Raw genomic sequence first — 19,410 nt, 5'->3', positions numbered from 1 at the left:
TTGGGTCAAGGCTGGAGGTTGGAGCTGCAGGCTTGGGTCGGAGGTTGGAGGCTGCAGGCTTGGGTCAAGGCTGGAGGTTGGAGGCTGCAGGCTTGGGTCAAGGCTGGAGGTTGGAGCTGCAGGCTTGGGTCGGAGGTTGGAGGCTGCAGGCTTGGGTCAAGGCTGGAGGTTGGAGGCTGCAGGCTTGGGTCAAGGCTGGAGGTTGAAGCTGCAGGCTTGGGTCGGTGGTTGGAGCTGCAGGCTTGGGTCAAGGCTGGAGGTTGGAGGCTGCAGGCTTGGGTCAAGGCTGGAGGTTGGAGCTGCAGGCTTGGGTCGGAGGTTGGAGGCTGCAGGCTTGGGTCAAGGCTGGAGGTTGGAGGCTGCAGGCTTAGGTCAACGCTTGAGGTTGGAGGCTGCAGGCTTGGGTCGAGGCTGGAGGTTGGAGGCTGCAGGCTTGGGTCAAGGCTGGAGGTTGGAGCTGCAGGCTTGGGTCGGAGGTTGGAGGCTGCAGGCTTGGGTCAAGGCTGGAGGTTGGAGGCTGCAGGCTTGGGTCAAGGCTGGAGGTTGGAGCTGCAGGCTTGGGTCGGAGGTTGGAGGCTGCAGGCTTGGGTCAAGGCTGGAGGTTGGAGGCTGCAGGTTTGGGTCAAGGCTGGAGGTTGGAGGCTGCAGGCTTGGGTCAAGGCTGGAGGTTGGAGCTGCAGGCTTGGGTCGGAGGTTGGAGGCTGCAGGCTTGGGTCAAGGCTGGAGGTTGGAGGCTGCAGGCTTGGGTCGAGGCTTGAGGCTAGAGACTGCAGGCTTGGGTCGAGGCTTGAGGCTAGAGACTGCAGGATTGGGTCGAGGCTTGAGGCTAGAGACTGCAGGATTGGGTCGAGGCTTGAGGCTAGAGACTGCAGGCTTGGGTCTAGGCCTGAGGCTAGAGACTGCAGGCTTGGGTCGAGGCCTGAGGCTAGAGGCTGCAGGCTTGGGTCGAGGCTATAGACTGCAGGCTTGGTTCGAGGCCTGAGGCTTGAGGCTGCAGGCTTGGTTCGAGGCTAGAGGCTGCAGGCTTGGGTCGAGGCCTGAGGCTAGAGGCTGCAGGCTTGGTTCGAGGCTAGAGGTTGCAGGCTTGGTTCGAGGCTTGAGGCTAGAGACTGCAGGCTTGGCTAGAGACTGCAGGCTTGGGTCGAGGCCTGAGGCTAGAGACTGCAGGCTTGGGTCGAGGCCTGAGGCTAGAGACTGCAGGCTTGGGTCGAGGCCTGAGTCTAGAGGCTTCCGGCTTGGGTCGAGGCCTGAGGCTAGAGGCTGCAGGCTTGGTTCGAGGCCTGAGGCTAGAGGCTGCAGGCTTGGGTCAACGCTAGAGGCTGCAGGCTTGGGTCGAGGCTTGAGGCTAGAGACTGCAGGATTGGGTCGAGGCTTGAGGCTAGAGACTGCAGGATTGGGTCAAGGCTTGAGGCTAGAGACTGCAGGATTGGGTTGAGGCTTGAGGCTAGAGACTGCAGGCTTGGGTCGAGGCTTGAGGCTAGAGACTGCAGGCTTGGGTCGAGGCTTGAGGCTAGAGACTGCAGGTTTGGGTCGAGGCTTGAGGCTAGAGACTGCAGGCTTGGGTCGAGGCTTGAGGCTAGAGACTGCAGGCTTGGGTCGAGGCTTGAGGCTAGAGGCTGGAGGCTTGGGTCGAGACAAGGCTAGAGGCTGCAGGCTTGGTTCGAGGCCTGAGGCTAGAGACTGCAGGCTTGGTTCGAGGCCTGAGGCTAGAGACTGCAGGCTTGGGTCGAGGCCTGAGGCTAGAGGCTGCAGGCTTGGGTCGAGGCCTGAGGCTAGAGGCTGCAGGCTTGGGTCGAGGCCTGAGGCTAGAGACTGCAGGCTTGGGTCGAGGCCTGAGGCTAGAGACTGCAGGCTTGGGTCGAGGCCTGAGGCTAGAGACTGCAGGCTTGGGTCGAGGCTTGAGGCTGGAGACTGCAGGCTTGGGTCGAGGCTTGAGGCTAGAGGCTGGAGGCTTGGTTCAAGGCTTGAGGCTGGAGGCTGCAGGCTTGGGTCGAGGCTAGAGACTGCAGGCTTGCGTCGAGGCCTGAGGCTAGAGACTGCAGGCTTGGGTCGAGGCTTGAGGCTGGAGACTGCAGGCTTGGGTCGAGGCTTGAGGCTAGAGGCTGCAGGCTTGGTTCGATGCTTGAGGCTAGAGACTGCAGGCTTGGGTCGAGGCCTGAGGCTAGAGGCTGCAGGCTTGGTTCGAGTCTTGAGGCTAGAGACTGCAGGCTTGGGTCGAGGCTTGAGGCTAGAGGCTGCAGGGTTGGGTCAAGACGAGGCTAGAGGCTGCAGGCTTGGGTCAAAGCTTGAGGCTAGAGACTGCAGGCTTGACTCAAGGCTTGAGGTTGGATGCTGCGGGCTTGACTCAAGGCTTGAGGTTGGAGGCTGCGGGCTTGACTCAAGGCTTGAGGTTGGAGGCTGCGGGCTTGGGTCGGAGGTTGGAGCTGCAGGCTTGGGTCGGAGGTTGGAGCTGCAGGCTTGGGTCGGAGGTTGGAGCTGCAGGCTTGGGTCGAGGCTGGGGGTTGGAGCTGCAGGCTTGGGTCGGAGGTTGGAGCTGCAGGCTTGGGTCAAGGCTGGAGGTTGGAGGCTGCAGGCTTGGGTCAAGGCTGGAGGTTGGAGGCTGCAAGCTTGGGTCGAGGCTGGAGGTTGGAGGCTGCAGGCTTGGGTCAAGGCTGGAGGTTGGAGCTGCAGGCTTGGGTCAAGGCTGGAGGTTGGAGGCTGCAGGCTTAGGTCAAGGCTTGAGGTTGGAGGCTGCAGGCTTGGGTCGAGGCTGGAGGTTGGAGGCTGCAGGCTTGGGTCAAGGCTGGAGGTTGGAGGCTGCAGGCTTGGGTCAAGCCTGGAGGTTGGAGGCTGCAGGCTTGGGTCAAGGCTGGAGGTTGGAGCTGCAGGCTTGGGTCGGAGGTTGGAGGCTGCAGGCTTGGGTCAAGGCTGGAGGTTGGAGGCTGCAGGCTTGGGTCAAGGCTGGAGGTTGGAGGCTGCAGGCTTGGGTCAAGGCTGGAGGTTGGAGCTGCAGGCTTGGGTCGGTGGTTGGAGCTGCAGGCTTGGGTCAAGGCTGGAGGTTGGAGGCTGCACGTTTGGGTCAAGGCTGGAGGTTGGAGGCTGCAGGCTTGGGTCAAGGCTGGAGGTTGGAGCTGCAGGCTTGGGTCGGAGGTTGGAGGCTGCAGGCTTGGGTCAAGGCTGGAGGTTGGAGGCTGCAGGCTTGGGTCAAGGCTGGAGGTTGGAGCTGCAGGCTTGGGTCGGAGGTTGGAGCTGCAGGCTTGGGTCAAGGCTGGAGGTTGGAGGCTGCAGGCTTGGGTCAAGGCTGGAGGTTGGAGCTGCAGGCTTGGGTCGGTGGTTGGAGCTGCAGGCTTGGGTCAAGGCTGGAGGTTGGAGGCTGCAGGTTTGGGTCAAGGCTGGAGGTTGGAGCTGCAGGCTTGGTTCGAGGCCTGAGGCTAGAGGCTGCAGGCTTGGGTCAACGCTAGAGGCTGCAGGCTTGGGTCGAGGCTTGAGGCTAGAGACTGCAGGATTGGGTCGAGGCTTGAGGCTAGAGACTGCAGGATTGGGTCGAGGCTTGAGGCTAGAGACTGCAGGCTTGGGTCGAGGCTTGAGGCTAGAGACTGCAGGCTTGGGTCGAGGCTTGAGGCTAGAGACTGCAGGTTTGGGTCGAGGCTTGAGGCTAGTGACTGCAGGCTTGGGTCGAGGCTTGAGGCTAGAGACTGCAGGCTTAGGTCGAGGCTTGAGGCTAGAGGCTGGAGGCTTGGGTCGAGACGAGGCTAGAGGCTGCAGGCTTGGTTCGAGGCCTGAGGCTAGAGACTGCAGGCTTGGTTCGAGGCCTGAGGCTAGAGACTGCAGGCTTGGGTCGAGGCCTGAGGCTAGAGGCTGCAGGCTTGGGTCGAGGCCTGAGGCTAGAGACTGCAGGCTTGGGTCGAGGCCTGAGGCTAGAGACTGCAGGCTTGGGTCGAGGCCTGAGGCTAGAGACTGCAGGCTTGGGTCGAGGCCTGAGGCTAGAGACTGCAGGCTTGGGTCGAGGCTTGAGTCTGGAGACTGCAGGCTTGGGTCGAGGCTTGAGGCTAGAGGCTGGAGGCTTGGTTCAAGGCTTGAGGCTAGAGGCTGCAGGCTTGGGTCGAGGCTGGAGACTGCAGGCTTGGGTCGAGGCCTGAGGCTAGAGACTGCAGGCTTGGGTCGAGGCTTGAGGCTGGAGACTGCAGGCTTGGGTCGAGGCTTGAGGCTAGAGGCTGCAGGCTTGGTTCGATGCTTGAGGCTAGAGACTGCAGGCTTGGGTCGAGGCCTGAGGCTAGAGGCTGCAGGCTTGGTTCGAGTCTTGAGGCTAGAGACTGCAGGCTTGGTTCGAGGCTTGAGGCTAGAGACTGCAGGCTTGGGTCGAGGCTTGAGGCTAGAGGCTGCAGGGTTGGGTCAAGACGAGGCTAGAGGCTGCAGGCTTGGGTCAAAGCTTGAGGCTAGAGACTGCAGGCTTGACTCAAGGCTTGAGGTTGGATGCTGCGGGCTTGACTCAAGGCTTGAGGTTGGAGGCTGCGGGCTTGACTCAAGGCTTGAGGTTGGAGGCTGCGGGCTTGGGTCGGAGGTTGGAGCTGCAGGCTTGGGTCGGAGGTTGGAGCTGCAGGCTTGGGTCGGAGGTTGGAGCTGCAGGCTTGGGTCGAGGCTGGGGGTTGGAGCTGCAGGCTTGGGTCGGAGGTTGGAGCTGCAGGCTTGGGTCAAGGCTGGAGGTTGGAGGCTGCAGGCTTGGGTCAAGGCTGGAGGTTGGAGGCTGCAGGCTTGGGTCGAGGCTGGAGGTTGGAGGCTGCAGGCTTGGGTCAAGGCTGGAGGTTGGTGCTGCAGGCTTGGGTCAAGGCTGGAGGTTGGAGGCTGCAGGCTTAGGTCAAGGCTTGAGGTTGGAGGCTGCAGGCTTGGGTCGAGGCTGGAGGTTGGAGGCTGCAGGCTTGGGTCGAGGCTGGAGGCTGGAGGCTGCAGGCTTGGTTCAAGGCTGGAGGTTGGAGGCTGCAGGCTTGGGTCAAGGCTGGAGGTTGGAGCTGCAGGCTTGGGTCGGAGGTTGGAGGCTGCAGGCTTGGGTCAAGGCTGGAGGTTGGAGGCTGCAGGCTTGGGTCAAGGCTGGAGGTTGGAGGCTGCAGGCTTGGGTCGGAGGTTGGAGCTGCAGGCTTGGGTCAAGGCTGGAGGTTGGAGGCTGCAGGCTTGGGTCAAGGCTGGAGGTTGGAGCTGCAGGCTTGGGTCGGTGGTTGGAGCTGCAGGCTTGGGTCAAGGCTGGAGGTTGGAGGCTGCAGGTTTGGGTCAAGGCTGGAGGTTGGAGCTGCAGGCTTGGGTCGGAGGTTGGAGCTGCAGGCTTGGGTCAAGGCTGGAGGTTGGAGGCTGCAGGCTTGGGTCAAGGCTGGAGGTTGGAGCTGCAGGCTTGGGTCGGTGGTTGGAGCTGCAGGCTTGGGTCAAGGCTGGAGGTTGGAGGCTGCAGGTTTGGGTCAAGGCTGGAGGTTGGAGCTGCAGGCTTGGTTCGGAGGTTGGAGGCTGCAGGCTTAGGTCAAGGCTTGAGGTTGGAGGCTGCAGGCTTGGGTCAAGGCTGGAGGTTGGAGGCGGCAGGCTTGGGTCGAGGCTGGAGGTTGGAGGCTGCAGGCTTGGGTCGGAGGTTGGAGGTTGGAGCTGCAGGCTTGGGTCAAGGCTGGAGGTTGGAGGCTGCAGGCTTAGGTCAAGGCTTGAGGTTGGAGGCTGCAGGCTTGGGTCGAGGCTGGAGGTTGGAGGCTGCAGGCTTGGGTCAAGGCTGGAGGTTGGAGGCTGCAGGCTTGGGTCAAGGCTGGAGGTTGGAGGCTGCAGGCTTTGTTCGAGGCCTGAGGCTAGAGGCTGCAGGCTTGGTTCGAGGCTAGAGGCTGCAGGCTTGGGTCGAGGCCTGAGGCTAGAGGCTGCAGGCTTGGTTCGAGGCTAGAGGTTGCAGGCTTGGTTCGAGGCTTGAGGCTAGAGACTGCAGGCTTGGCTAGAGACTGCAGGCTTGGGTCGAGGCCTGAGGCTAGAGACTGCAGGCTTGGGTCGAGGCCTGAGGCTAGAGACTGCAGGCTTGGGTCGAGGCCTGAGTCTAGAGGCTGCAGGCTTGGGTCGAGGCCTGAGGCTAGAGGCTGCAGGCTTGGTTCGAGGCCTGAGGCTAGAGGCTGCAGGCTTGGGTCAACGCTAGAGGCTGCAGGCTTGGGTCGAGGCCTGAGGCTAGAGGCTGCAGGCTTGGTTCGAGTCTTGAGGCTAGAGACTGCAGGCTTGGTTCGAGGCTTGAGGCTAGAGACTGCAGGCTTGGGTCGAGGCTTGAGGCTAGAGACTGCAGGCTTGGGTCGAGGCCTGAGGCTAGAGACTGCAGGCTTGGGTCGAGGCTTGAGGCTAGAGACTGCAGGTTTGGGTCGAGGCTTGAGGCTAGAGACTGCAGGCTTGGGTCGAGGCTTGAGGCTAGAGACTGCAGGCTTGGGTCGAGGCTTGAGGCTAGAGGCTGGAGGCTTGGGTCGAGATGAGGCTAGAGGCTGCAGGCTTGGTTCGAGGCCTGAGGCTAGAGACTGCAGGCTTGGTTCGAGGCCTGAGGCTAGAGACTGCAGGCTTGGGTCGAGGCCTGAGGCTAGAGGCTGCAGGCTTGGGTCGAGGCCTGAGGCTAGAGACTGCAAGCTTGGGTCGAGGCCTGAGGCTAGAGACTGCAGGCTTGGGTCGAGGCCTGAGGCTAGAGACTGCAGGCTTGGGTCGAGGCTTGAGGCTGGAGACTGCAGGCTTGGGTCGAGGCTTGAGGCTAGAGTCTGCAGGCTTGGTTCGATGCTTGAGGCTAGAGACTGCAGGCTTGGGTCGAGGCCTGAGGCTAGAGGCTGCAGGCTTGGTTCGAGTTTTGAGGCTAGAGACTGCAGGCTTGGTTCGAGGCTTGAGGCTAGAGACTGCAGGCTTGGGTCGAGGCTTGAGGCTAGAGGCTGCAGGCTTGGGTCAAGACGAGGCTAGAGGCTGCAGGCTTGGGTCAAAGCTTGAGGCTAGAGACTGCAGGCTTGACTCAAGGCTTGAGGTTGGATGCTGCGGGCTTGACTCAAGGCTTGAGGTTGGAGGCTGCGGGCTTGACTCAAGGCTTGAGGTTGGAGGCTGCGGGCTTGGGTCGGAGGTTGGAGCTGCAGGCTTGGGTCGGAGATTGGAGCTGCAGGCTTGGGTCGAGGCTGGGGGTTGGAGCTGCAGGCTTGGGTCGGAGGTTGGAGCTGCAGGCTTGGGTCAAGGCTGGAGGTTGGAGGCTGCAGGCTTGGGTCGAGGCTGGAGTTTGGAGGCTGCAGGCTTGGGTCAAGGCTGGAGGTTGGAGGCTGCAGGCTTGGGTCAAGGCTGGAGGTTGGAGGCTGCAGGCTTGGGTCAAGGCTGGAGGTTGGAGGCTGCAGGCTTGGGTCAAGGCTGGAGGTTGGAGGCTGCAGGCTTGGGTCAAGGCTGGAGGTTGGAGCTGCAGGCTTGGGTCGGAGGTTGGAGGCTGCAGGCTTGGGTCGAGGCTGGAGGTTGGAGGCTGCAGGCTTGGGTCAAGGCTGGAGGTTGGAGGCTGCAGGCTTGGGTCGAGGCTGGAGGTTGGAGGCTGCAGGCTTGGGTCGAGGCTGGAGGTTGGAGGCTGCAGGCTTGGGTCAAGGCTGGAGGTTGGAGGCTGCAGGCTTGGGTCAAGGCTGGAGGTTGGAGGCTGCAGGCTTGGGTCAAGGCTGGAGGTTGGAGCTGCAGGCTTGGGTCGGAGGTTGGAGGCTGCAGGCTTGGGTCAAGGCTGGAGGTTGGAGGCTGCAGGCTTGGGTCAAGGCTGGAGGTTGGAGGCTGCAGGCTTGGGTCGGAGGTTGGAGCTGCAGGCTTGGGTCAAGGCTGGAGGTTGGAGGCTGCAGGCTTGGGTCAAGGCTGGAGGTTGGAGCTGCAGGCTTGGGTCGGTGGTTGGAGCTGCAGGCTTGGGTCAAGGCTGGAGGTTGGAGGCTGCAGGCTTGGGTCAAGGCTGGAGGTTGGAGGCTGCAGGCTTGGGTCGAGGCTGGAGGTTGGAGGCTGCAGGCTTGGGTCGGAGGTTGGAGGTTGGAGCTGCAGGCTTGGGTCAAGGCTGGAGGTTGGAGGCTGCAGGCTTAGGTCAAGGCTTGAGGTTGGAGGCTGCAGGCTTGGGTCGAGGCTGGAGGTTGGAGGCTGCAGGCTTGGGTCAAGGCTGGAGGTTGGAGGCTGCAGGCTTGGGTCGAGGCTGGAGGTTGGAGGCTGCAGGCTTGGGTCGAGGCTGGAGGTTGGAGGCTGCAGGCTTGGGTCAAGGCTGGAGGTTGGAGGCTGCATGCTTGGGTCAAGGCTGGAGGTTGGAGCTGCAGGCTTGGGTCGGAGGTTGGAGGCTGCAGGCTTGGGTCAAGGCTGGATGTTGGAGGCTGCAGGCTTGGGTCAAGGCTGGAGGTTGGAGGCTGCAGGCTTGGGTCGGATGTTGGAGCTGCAGGCTTGGGTCAAGGCTGGAGGTTGGAGGCTGCAGGCTTGGGTCAAGGCTGGAGGTTGAAGCTGCAGGCTTGGGTCGGTGGTTGGAGCTGCAGGCTTGGGTCAAGGCTGGAGGTTGGAGGCTGCAGGCTTGGGTCAAGGCTGGAGGTTGGAGCTGCAGGCTTGGGTCGGAGGTTGGAGGCTGCAGGCTTGGGTCGAGGCTGGAGGTTGGAGGCTGCAGGCTTAGGTCAAGGCTTGAGGTTGGAGGCTGCAGGCTTGGGTCGAGGCTGGATGTTGGAGGCTGCAGGCTTGGAGCTTGGGGAACTTGGAAGCTGGAGCTAGGGGCAGACTAGGAACTGTACATCAACATGGAACGAGGACTTATCCTCCGACAAGCCGGGATTCACCTTTAAAGGGACACTGACATGAGACAGGACAGTACACAGACATAGAGCCAGGACTTATCCACCGACAAGCCAGGACTCATCTTTAACAAGGCACTGACATGAAATGGGACAGTACACAGACATAGAGCCTGAACTTATCTATAACTTCACACCAAGGTGGGGCAGGACCATCCGTCGGGTAACAGCAGAATGGCCTGACCTACCCAACAGAGGCGAGGACAAGGCAAGACAGATCCCCCCACAGGGCAATGGCAGAACGGCCAGACTTACCCCACGGGTGCGAGGACAGGAAAAGACAAACACCAAGGAACGACAGACAGTTTCATCTCTGCATCAGGCTAGCTCCAAGTAGCCATTACAGCCGGCAGCCTTGGCTGGCTATGGAAGCAACCGGATCCCTACCTAGCTTAGAGTGGCTGACGGCCACCCAGCTGGCCCAGGAAACAGCTGAATCTATACCACAATGGCAGCTCTGACTACTACCAGCAAGGCTCCCAGAAGCCATGGTTCTCCAACACGGCCCCAAGGATGGCAAGAGACCATTCTAGCCTTCCACCAGCCATCTGTGCAATGAGCATCTTGACAAGACGACCCCCCAAACACACTTAATACCAGGCCACTTACATTCCCAGTTCCAATATGAGTCTCAGGTGTTTCTAGTTAAGTCCAACCACAGCAAGAGACCGCTGGAAAGCCCGGCGTCTGGAGACTGCGGACCGGACCATGGACTTCGGACTGAACCATCACATTTGAACAATTTCTTTTCTTCAGTATTCACTACGGAGAAGGATATTGAATTATGTAAGCTAAGAGAAACAAGTAGGGAAGTTATGAAAACGATGATGATTAAAGAGGAGGGAGTACTGGTGCTATTAAGGAATATAAAAGTGGATAAATCTCCGGATCCTGAAAGGATATTCCCTAGGACCTTGAGGGAAGTTGGTGTAGAAATAGCAGGGGCTCTGACAGAATTTCAAATGTCATTAGAAACAGGAATGGTGTCGGAGGATTGGCGTATTGCTGATATGGTTCCATTGTTTAAAAAGGGTTCTAAGAGTAAACCTAGCAACTATAAGCCTGTCAGTTTGACGTCAGTGGTGGGTAAATTAATGGAAAGTATTCTTAGAGATGGTATATATAATTATCTGGATAGACTGGGTCTGATTAGGAATAGTCAGCATGGATTTGTGTGTGGGAGGTCATATTTGACAAATCTTATTAAATTTTTTGAAGAGGTTACGAGGAAAATTGATGAGGGTAAAGCAGTGGATGTTGTCTATATGGACTTCAGTAAGGCCTTTGACAAGGCTCCGCAAGGAAGGTTAGTTAGGAAGGTTCAATCGTTAGGTATTAATATTGAAGTAGTAAAATGGATTCAACAGTGGCTGGATGGGAGTTGCCAGAGAGTAGTGGTGGATAACTGTTTGTCAGGTTGGTGGCAGGTGACTACTGGTGTGCCTCAAGGATCTGTACTGGGTCCAATGTTGTTTGTCATATACATTAATGATCTGGATGATGGGGTGGTAAATTGGATTAGTAAGTATGCAGATGATACTAAGGTAGGTGGCATTGTGGATAATGAAGTAGGTTTTCAAAGTTTGCAGAGAGATTTAGGCCAGTTAAAAGAGTGGGCTGAGCGATAGCAGATGGAATTTAATGTTGATAAGTGTGAGGTGCTACATTTTTGTAGGAATAATCCAAATAGGACATATATGGTAAATGGTAGGGCATTGAAGAATGCAGTAGAACAGAGTGATTTAGGAATAATGGTGCATAGTTCCCTGAAGGTGGAATCTTAAGTGGATAGGGTGGTGAAGAAAGCTTTTGGTATGCTGGCCTTTATAAATCAGAGCATTGAGTATAGGAGTTGAGATGTAATGTTAAAATTGTACAAGGAATTGGTAAGGCCGAATTTGGAGTATTGTGTACAGTTCTGGTCACCAAATTATGGGAAAGATGTCAACAAAATAGAGAGAGTACAGAGAAGATTTTCTCGAATGTTACCTGGGTTTCAGCATCTGAGTTACAGGGAAAGGTTGAACAAGTTAGGTCTTTATTCTTTGGAGTGTAGAAGGTTGAGGGGGGACTTGATAGACGTATTTAAAATTATGAGGGGTATAGATAGAATTGACATGGATAGGCATTTTCCATTGAGAGTAGGGGAGAGTCAAACAAGAGGACATGAGTTGAGAGTTGGGTGCAAAAGTTTAAGGGTAACACAAGGGGAAATTTCTTTACTCAGAGAGTGGTAGCTGTGTGGAACGAACTTCCAGTAGAAGTGGTAGAGGCCGGTTCGGTATTGTCATTTAAAGTAAAATTGGATAGGTATATGGACAGGAAAGGAATGGAGGGTTATGGGCTGAGTGCAGGTCAGTGGGACTGGGTGAGAGTAAGCGTTTGGCACGGACTAAAAGGGCCAAGATAGCCTGTTTCTGTGCTGTAATTGTTATTTGGTTATATTCCACCTCAGGTTTGACCAACATCTTACAAAGATAGGATATCACTTCCCTGTGTTCAGTGTTCTGACTAAAGAAGACCAGTGTCAGTGGTGGAATAGAGATAGAATCATTTTCTCTTTCTCTGCCTGAACTGAAATCACCAATACTGGTAGATGAAAGTAATTTTATAGACATTTTTATAAAAATCGATGTTCTTTACAAGCATCCCCATTGCCCCGATGGCTTTATTCTTGGTAATATTTCAAAGTTTCTTGCAGATGGAGCACCATTCACCTGGTGGATTGGGAGGACCAATGAGAAACAAGCTTACTGGGGTGGTTCTCCGCCTGAACTTCAGAAATGTGCCTGTGGATTGGAGGATAGCTGCCTGGACACGAATTATCAGTGTAACTGTGATGCTGGCAGAGATGAATGGTATGATGTCATTTATTTCTGAAATAATGGATTGTTTTATATCTTTGTTGCCTGCAATATTGTTCTGCAAACTGCAGCTTACCTGAACTGCCTTGAAAGTGTCATCGCTCTCCATTATCCTTGGTCTTATTGTGTGGTGCCTCTAATATGCTTATGTTTGCTGAAGTCCAGTTTAATGAGTATCCTGATAGGATAGTTAAAAGTGCAAGCGTCATAAGAAGTTCTGCACAGCATGATGATGATTGTTACCACTTCAACATGTTTTAATGACCAAGTTACTGGAAGAAATCCAATTATTTATTCTTTTGTCCTCTGCTCTTCTTCTGAGTTCTATTCAGGTTGCTAAACAATTAGTAAGGCAATGCAATTAGTACAATTGCAAATCAGCATGTTGATTTTTTTAAATGGCTTACCTGAACACATTCAAATTCAGATTATTGTCTTACACACCAGGGTGCAATGAAATTTCTTGTCTGCATGAAACTCAGACTATTTCTACTTAGTAGAGTCATAGTGTAATACAGCTCAGAAAGAAGCTTGTAATAAGTTTGTACATTCTCCATGTGACTGCGTGGGTTTCTCCTGTGTGCTCCGGTTTCCAAATACATATGAGTTAGTAGGTTATTTGATCTCATGGGTGTAATTGGACAGCGCAAGCCCATTGGACCAGGAGGACCTGTCACCATGCTGAATCTCTTAAAAAAAATTTAAGCCCTTATCCATGCCAAGCAAGATGCCTGACTGAGATAATCCCATTTGTCCATAGTCCATAAATTTGGACTGCATGGGTTTCTTCCAGCTGCACCAGTTTCCTCCCACAGTCCAAAGACACAACAGTTAGTGGGTGAGTTGGTCCTGTGATTCAGCTGGTCTTAAATCGGTAGGTTGCTGGCAAGTGCAGCTCAGGGATCCAAATGGACCGGTTCCACACTGTATCTTTAAATAAAAAATAAAATAAATAAATTTAACAGAACTACAGCAACGAGCTCAAAGCAGGAGAAGAGTGCAGTGCATTGTAGTGAAATAACAAAGTGGTGCAAAGTGAAATGCTGAAGTGATCACAACAAAATAGACACAATATAGAACATAGCAGCATTGCCAGGAAGGGATGTGAAAGAGGTGTTGTTGGGAAACTGGAGCAGAAAGAATATATTTCACATTGACACTCACTGGGAGCATTGTGGTCAAGGGGCCCAAAGTATTATTGAGTGTCCCCATGTATTGTATCTGAACTTGGATCTTCTCGTACATAATTCAAGTTCAAGTTCATTGTCATCTAACTGTACATATATACAAGAAAACAAAACAATGTTCCTTCGGACCATGGTGTACCCATAGAACATATACCACATACCACATAAAATGAAACACCATCAAAAATAACTTAATAAAATATAATTAAAAGTGTATGTAGTGTGTAGCAGAGGTGAACATTAAATGGGGAAGAATGCAGTAAGCAGTAAACAGCTCACTCTCCCAGTGACGAGACTTCAGTAGTGGCAGGGCATTCATTAGTCTCACATCCTGGGGGAAGAAACTGTACTCAGTCTGACAGTTCTAGCCCCTGTTGCTCCTGTACCATCCTTCCTGATGGTAGTGGATCAAGGAGATTGGGGGATGGGTGGGATGGTGTTTCTCAATAATACTTTGGGCCCCTTGTCTGCAACACTCCCAGTAAGTGTCACAGATAGAAGGTGAGGGAGACACCGGGTGATCCTCTGTAGGCTCTTGCTGTCTGATGTCTTGCAGCTTCAGTGATGCAGCAGACAGGACACTCTTGATGGTGCTCTTGTAGAAAGTTGTTAGAATGGGGGCAGTGCGTGCCTTGCACACTTCAATCTTCTCAGAAAGCGTACGTGTTCCTGTGCCTTCTTGACTAATGAGGAGGTGTTGTGAATCCAGGTGAGATCCTCCATTATGTGCACACCAAGGAACTTTGTGCTCTCCATGGCAGAAACTTTGATGTGCAATGGGAAATGTTCGACCTCTGCACCTTCTCTTTTGTCTTGTCCACGTTGAGACTCAGATTGTTGTTCTCACACCATTTCGACAAGCCTTTGTACCTTCTCTCTGTATGCTGACTCATTATCCTCGCTGATGAGGCCTGCTACTACTGTATCATCAGAGAACTTGATGATGTGGTTTGAGCTGGATTCGACAGTGTAGTCATCAATCAGTGATGACTAGTGGTCTGAGCACACAACTCTGGGGGGGTTCCAGTACTCAGTGTGATAGAGTTTGAGATGCTGCTGTCAACTCAGACTGACTGGGGTCTTTCCGCCAGTTGCAGAGAGGTGTGTGGAGTCCCAGTGAACACAATTTACCCACAAATCTTTGAGGGATGATTGTATTAAATACCGAGATGAAGTTGATGATGAAGATTAGGGGATGGCCATTTAAAATTTCTTGTAGATGATGATGAATCTCTGAAATTGTCTACCCTAGAGGATTGTTGAGGTTGGATAGTTACGGGAGAGGTGGATCCATTTTTTGAAAGATTGGGGAATTGGCAACTATGGGGAAATGGAACAGAAAAGGAGTTGAGACCAAGGACAGATCAGTCATGATCCTGTTGAGTTGTGAATGTTCAAGTGGCTTAATCCTGTTCCTATTTGTCATGTGTTCTTATGTTCTAACAGTAAATAATGAAGAAAGCATAATAACTTGGTTCAATAAAGCAGGCAGCAGCTTAGCTGCTCTGGTGAAATAGTTGCTTGTATATTGTATCTGGGGCAGCGAAAGATCCTGAGGCTGTGTGAGGTGAAAGCTGGAGTTTCCACAATGACTGAACAAGGGGATTTATGCAGGAAGGATTAGCTATGTTGTGGGATAGCTGTGGCTAAAACAATGAAAAATAATGTTTAATGACCTTACCAGGTCAGCTATGTTCTGCAGGAGTCTACCTGGAGAAAGCTTCACCATAGCTAGTCTGGAAGGCCATTAAAACTTTTTTTTAATTGTTGTTGTTTCAGCCACATGTCTGAAAACAATGCTCCTGGATCTAGCAAGCACCAAGTCTGATTAGTTTGACAATGATGCTATGTGCAGTGGAAAGAAATCAGGACTTTATTTGTAGCCTTGGAGGATTTTAACAAGTTCTAAGAAGGCAGCATCTGAAAGAAATCAGTATATTTACTGTCAGCTTGGGACAGCACTACATGGTGGCGCTGTGGCACAGCTGGTAGAGTGTCTGCCTCTGCCTCATGGTAACAGGCAACAAGGTTCAAATTTGAGCACAGGTACTGTCTGAGTGGAGTTTGCAGAACAGGTCATTGATTACTATGTTCGTTTTAATAGCCCAGTGCAATAAAAACATAGTTGTGGAACACCATAAATGGTCAATAATGTACTCACTGCTCTGTACGGTGCCTGGATCTGTCATTAGTACTTCGCAAAATTTTCAATTCAAGGCATTGTATGCACCAGTGAACTTCTCCCCAGCTGTTTGGGCTGCTGACTGCGTCAACCGGTTGTCAAGAGAAAATCTAAAGCAGTCAGACTCAGTGCTCATTAAATTGTAAATGTTTCCATTGTGTTGTTTTTAATATTTGTTAACAAAGGGGTCTTTTTATAGCTTTGGGAAAAAATGCTGTCTTAACCCTTGAATATCAGCGACTTTGCTGTTCATGGCTGTTACTCTGAAGTGTGAGATTCTGGTGACATGATTCATTTTTACCTCTGAGTTGGGAGGTAGTACCTCAGATCGTCTATCATAGACAACAGCACTGAAACTTGGCTGAAGCTTCAGCACAGCTTGAAATTCGGCAGGGCACTGCTGAAGTTTCATTTTTTTAGATATCACATTAAATTGAGAGATCACAATACAGATGAGAATAAAGAGGTTCCCAAGGTGACCTGGCTAACATGTATCATTCAAGAATCCCTCATTATTATATTACTTAGTGTGAAGAATTGGCTGCCACATGGAGAGGGTGGCACAGTAGCATTGCTGTCACATGGTCAGCGATCCGGGTTCAGTTCAGTCTGTAAGGAGTTTATATGTTCTCCCTGTGACTGTGTGTGTTTCCTTTCGCGTTCCAAAGATGTATAGATTAGTAGGTTATTGGTCACGCGGGTGCAATTAGGCAGTGCAGGCTCATTGGGCTGGAAAGGCCATGTTGTATCTTTAAAACACACTCCTTGCTTTCAACTGTGAACATATTTCAAAGGTTCATTTTCATTGCAAAGCACTCCAGGTTGCCTTCAGAGTGTGGAATTTGATTTGTTTCTGCTTTGCTCAACTCACGCTGACATTCATAATTAAATGTTAGGTTATAAACCTATGTAAGAGATTCTGCAGATGCTGGATATTCAGAGTAACACACAAAATGCTGGAAGAACTTAGCAGGTCAGGCCGCATCTCTGTGGAAATGAATAAAGAACCATTGTTTTGGGCTGAGACCCTTCATCAGGACAGGAAAGGAAGGGGGGGGGGGAGCCAGAATAAGAGAGTAGAGAGAGGGGAAGGAAAACAAGCTAAAAGGTGATAGGTGAGACAAGGTGAAGGTAAGGCAGGAGAGTGGGAATAGTATAAGAAGCTGGGAAGTGATAGGTTGAGAAAGGTAATGGGATAAAGAAAGAAGAATTTTATAGGAGAGGAGTGGGCTACGGGAGAAAGGGAAAGAGGAGGTGAGAGGCAGGTGAGGAGAAGAGGTAAGTGGGAGCCAGATTGGGAATGGAAGAAGAGGTGGAAGAAGAGGAAAGGGAGAGGCGGAGAAACTTGCTACTTGGCAGTTTCAGCCCAGACAATGTTAGGGGAATTCTGGAGAAGCTAGAATCAGTGCCTGAGATTTGGCTTGTACTTGCTTGCTGAGGTTGTGGAGTGGGGTGAAAAAGGGAAAAAGCTGGAAACATGCAATAGATTAGATAGCATTTGTGGAAAAAGTAAATGAGTTAGCATTTCAAGTCAACAACCTTTATCAGAAGATAAAGACATAGATGCTTTCTGGCCTGCTGAGGTCCTCCAGTATTTTGTGTGTGTAGCTTAAATTTCCAGTACCTGCAGATTTTCTCTTGGTTTTTTTTTTATTGGAAGCTTTCAGTTCTTCATCAGGGTGTTAAACTGCCCTCAAACATTAATGCCATTCCACTTCTCAGATTTCTTTTCTGGGCTGCTGAGTATTTCCAGCAAAGTCAAAATTCAAAGATTCGAAGCACATTTATGATATAAGAATGTATAAAATATACACCTTGAAATTTGTCTGCTTTTAGGCAGCCACAAAGCAAGAAACTTGAATAGCCCAATTAAAAAAAGACCATAAACCACTGTGCAGCGAGAGAGAGAGAGAGAGAGAGAGAGAGAGAGAGAGAGAGAGAGAGAGAGAGAGAGAGAGAGAGAGAGAGAGAGAGAGAGAGAGAGAGAGAGAGAGAGAGAGAGAGAGAGAGAGAGAGAGAGAGAGAGAGAGAGAGAGAGATAGAGATAGAGATAGAGATAGAGATAGAGATAGAGATAGAGATAGAGATAGAGAGAGAGAGAGAGATACAAACATCATGCAAACAATAGAAGCAACCCAAACCAGATTGCCCAGATCCACTCCCGGAACAGCTGGAGTAGGTCCAAGCCAAGCCTCAGTTCAAAGTTTTCACACTAGCTGGGCAGAAACACATAGCTGCTGGCTCAGTTCACAGTCTCGGCACCGCGGAGAAAGGAATGAACATCTGTGAGAAAGTGAGGCGAATCAACCTGACTTTGCCTCTGTTCCTGACACTCAGGCTTCCAGTCTAATTGTGCTGGCAATTAAATTGTCCAAGCTTTGTAATGCCCCTGCAGAACTTAACATCTGAACCAGCCCTGCTCTGCCTGTCTCCTCATTGTCTGTGGCAATAGTTCACCACAATTTGCTTCATGAAAGATGAGTTATGGTATGGCAATGATGAATATAGAATTGAGACAGGTTTTTTTTAATAAACAAATAAACATTTATTTAAACTCTGCTCAATAAAAATGAAAAATAAACAAACGACTAACTTAACCGGAAGTTAACTGATATACAGCAATTCAAACAGTTCTTAAAGTGATAAATGCGAACACAGTTCTTAAAGTGGTAAATGTGAAAGTCCAAATGATTTATACAGTCATTTAGGAGAGACTTTCCTGAAGTAACAAATTCCTGGACAACATGACGTTACTGCTGATCCCAGCCGAAATATGCCTTGCCCAAAGGATTCACGCTGAAGGAAATAAAAATGGCTTGTAGGAACTGACCTTTTCTTTGGTGAATAACACTGCATCCAACCCTTTCTGCTCGTACAATGCAGGGGCTATCATGGGTGCAGGTTACTATTTCCAGAACTAAGATCCAATAAGGTCGACCCTGTAATAAACGGCCAATGACACCAACTTTACTCGATCCTCTGGGTTTCTGTACTTCGGTAAATCTTCACTCTCCAATACTTAGACTTTAAAATTAAATTGAAGATACATCAAACACAACTGGCAGTGATTCAAAACTGCCGACACAATGATAGTGTACCTTACAGTAAGAATTAAAACTCCACTTTAAAATAAAACTGCATCATGAAACCAAATACGCAGCATAACAGAGTAACGGACAACTTCAATGATGTCCCAACAAAAACTCCTGCGTCACAGCAGGCTTTCCCCATTTTATACCTGTTGGAACAGGCCATCACAAGACCTCACACTGGCGGGAAAATACATCATCCCACCATCACAAGACCATTACATCATGCTCACCAGATACTCAATTGTCATGGTCATAAGACAGCCACAAGATACCCACATGGGATGTAACAGATGTTACAAGTAAAGTTTTTAGTCGAAACTCTTGCCTTATGATTTACCAGTAAGCTGTCACATATCTTTGATGGCGTCATCCTTAGCTGGAATAATATTCTGTTTTTTTCTTTGGATTTCCAGCATTTACAGTTTTTAATCTAATTTGCTTTGGGCTTACATTCAGTGAATTAGTTTCCAATTCTGTAGAATCATTGTTCATTGGCTTTGTCCCTAGCTTGCATAGCATAAGACCATAAGACATAGGAGCTGAATTAGGCCCTCTGGCCCATCATGGCTGATCCTTTTTTTTCTCCTCCTCAACCCCAGTTCCAGGCCTTTTCCCCATAACCTTTGATGCTATGTCTAATCAAGCATCTATCAAACTCTGCCTTAAATACATCCAATGACCTGGCCTTCACAGCTGCATGTGGCAACAGATTTCACAAATTCACTACCCTTTGGCTAAAGAAATTCCTCCGCATCTCTGTTTTGAAAGGGTGCCCCTCTATACTGAGGCTTCGCCCTCTTGTCCTGTACTCTCCCACTATGGGAAACATCCTTTTCACTTCTACTCTGACTAGGCCTTTTAACATTCGCAAGTTTTCAGTGAGATCTCCCCTCATTCTTCTGAATTCCAGTGAGTACAGACCCAGAGCCATTAAATGTTCCGCGAATGATAACCCTTTCATCCCTGGAATCATCCTTGTGAACCTCCTCTGGACCCTCTCCAATACCAGCATGTCTTTTCTAAGATGAGGGGCACAAAGCTGTTCACAATACTCAAGGTGAGGCCTCACCAGTGACTTATCTTGAGAACATGCACAGATGCTCGAGCTCCCATTGACCAAAGCAAACTGAGGAAAGTGTACTCCAGCCTTTGCATTTCACATTGTGAAAATCCTTTCAAAATCTCTGTGACATGAGCAATAGTTGAAGATTTATCAGCAAGCAAATGTCCCTAAACTCTTCTCAGGAATAAGTGTCCATGTATAAATCCAAATCGACTAGAACACATTTTAAAAGTGGATTGGACTCTTACTCC

The 19,410-nt window shown here is 51.3% G+C and overlaps 1 protein-coding gene across 1 annotated transcript in view; it reads left to right on the top strand.

Annotated features, from left to right (window-relative positions):
• The window catches only part of LOC132394766 (contactin-associated protein-like 5), a 1,222,641-nt gene that overhangs the window by 771,470 nt on the left and 431,761 nt on the right, over window positions 1-19,410 (top strand). The window contains exon 14 of the mRNA XM_059971174.1: window positions 11,473-11,629. Coding sequence (XP_059827157.1) covers window positions 11,473-11,629 — 157 coding nt within the window. The remainder of the gene's footprint in view (window positions 1-11,472; window positions 11,630-19,410) is intronic.

The sequence above is a fragment of the Hypanus sabinus genome, chromosome 5 (genome assembly GCF_030144855.1).
Source record: "Hypanus sabinus isolate sHypSab1 chromosome 5, sHypSab1.hap1, whole genome shotgun sequence".
Taxonomy (NCBI): domain Eukaryota; kingdom Metazoa; phylum Chordata; class Chondrichthyes; order Myliobatiformes; family Dasyatidae; genus Hypanus; species Hypanus sabinus.
Note: the sequence above shows the minus strand (reverse complement) of the source record. Positions and strands in the feature narration are given on the sequence as shown.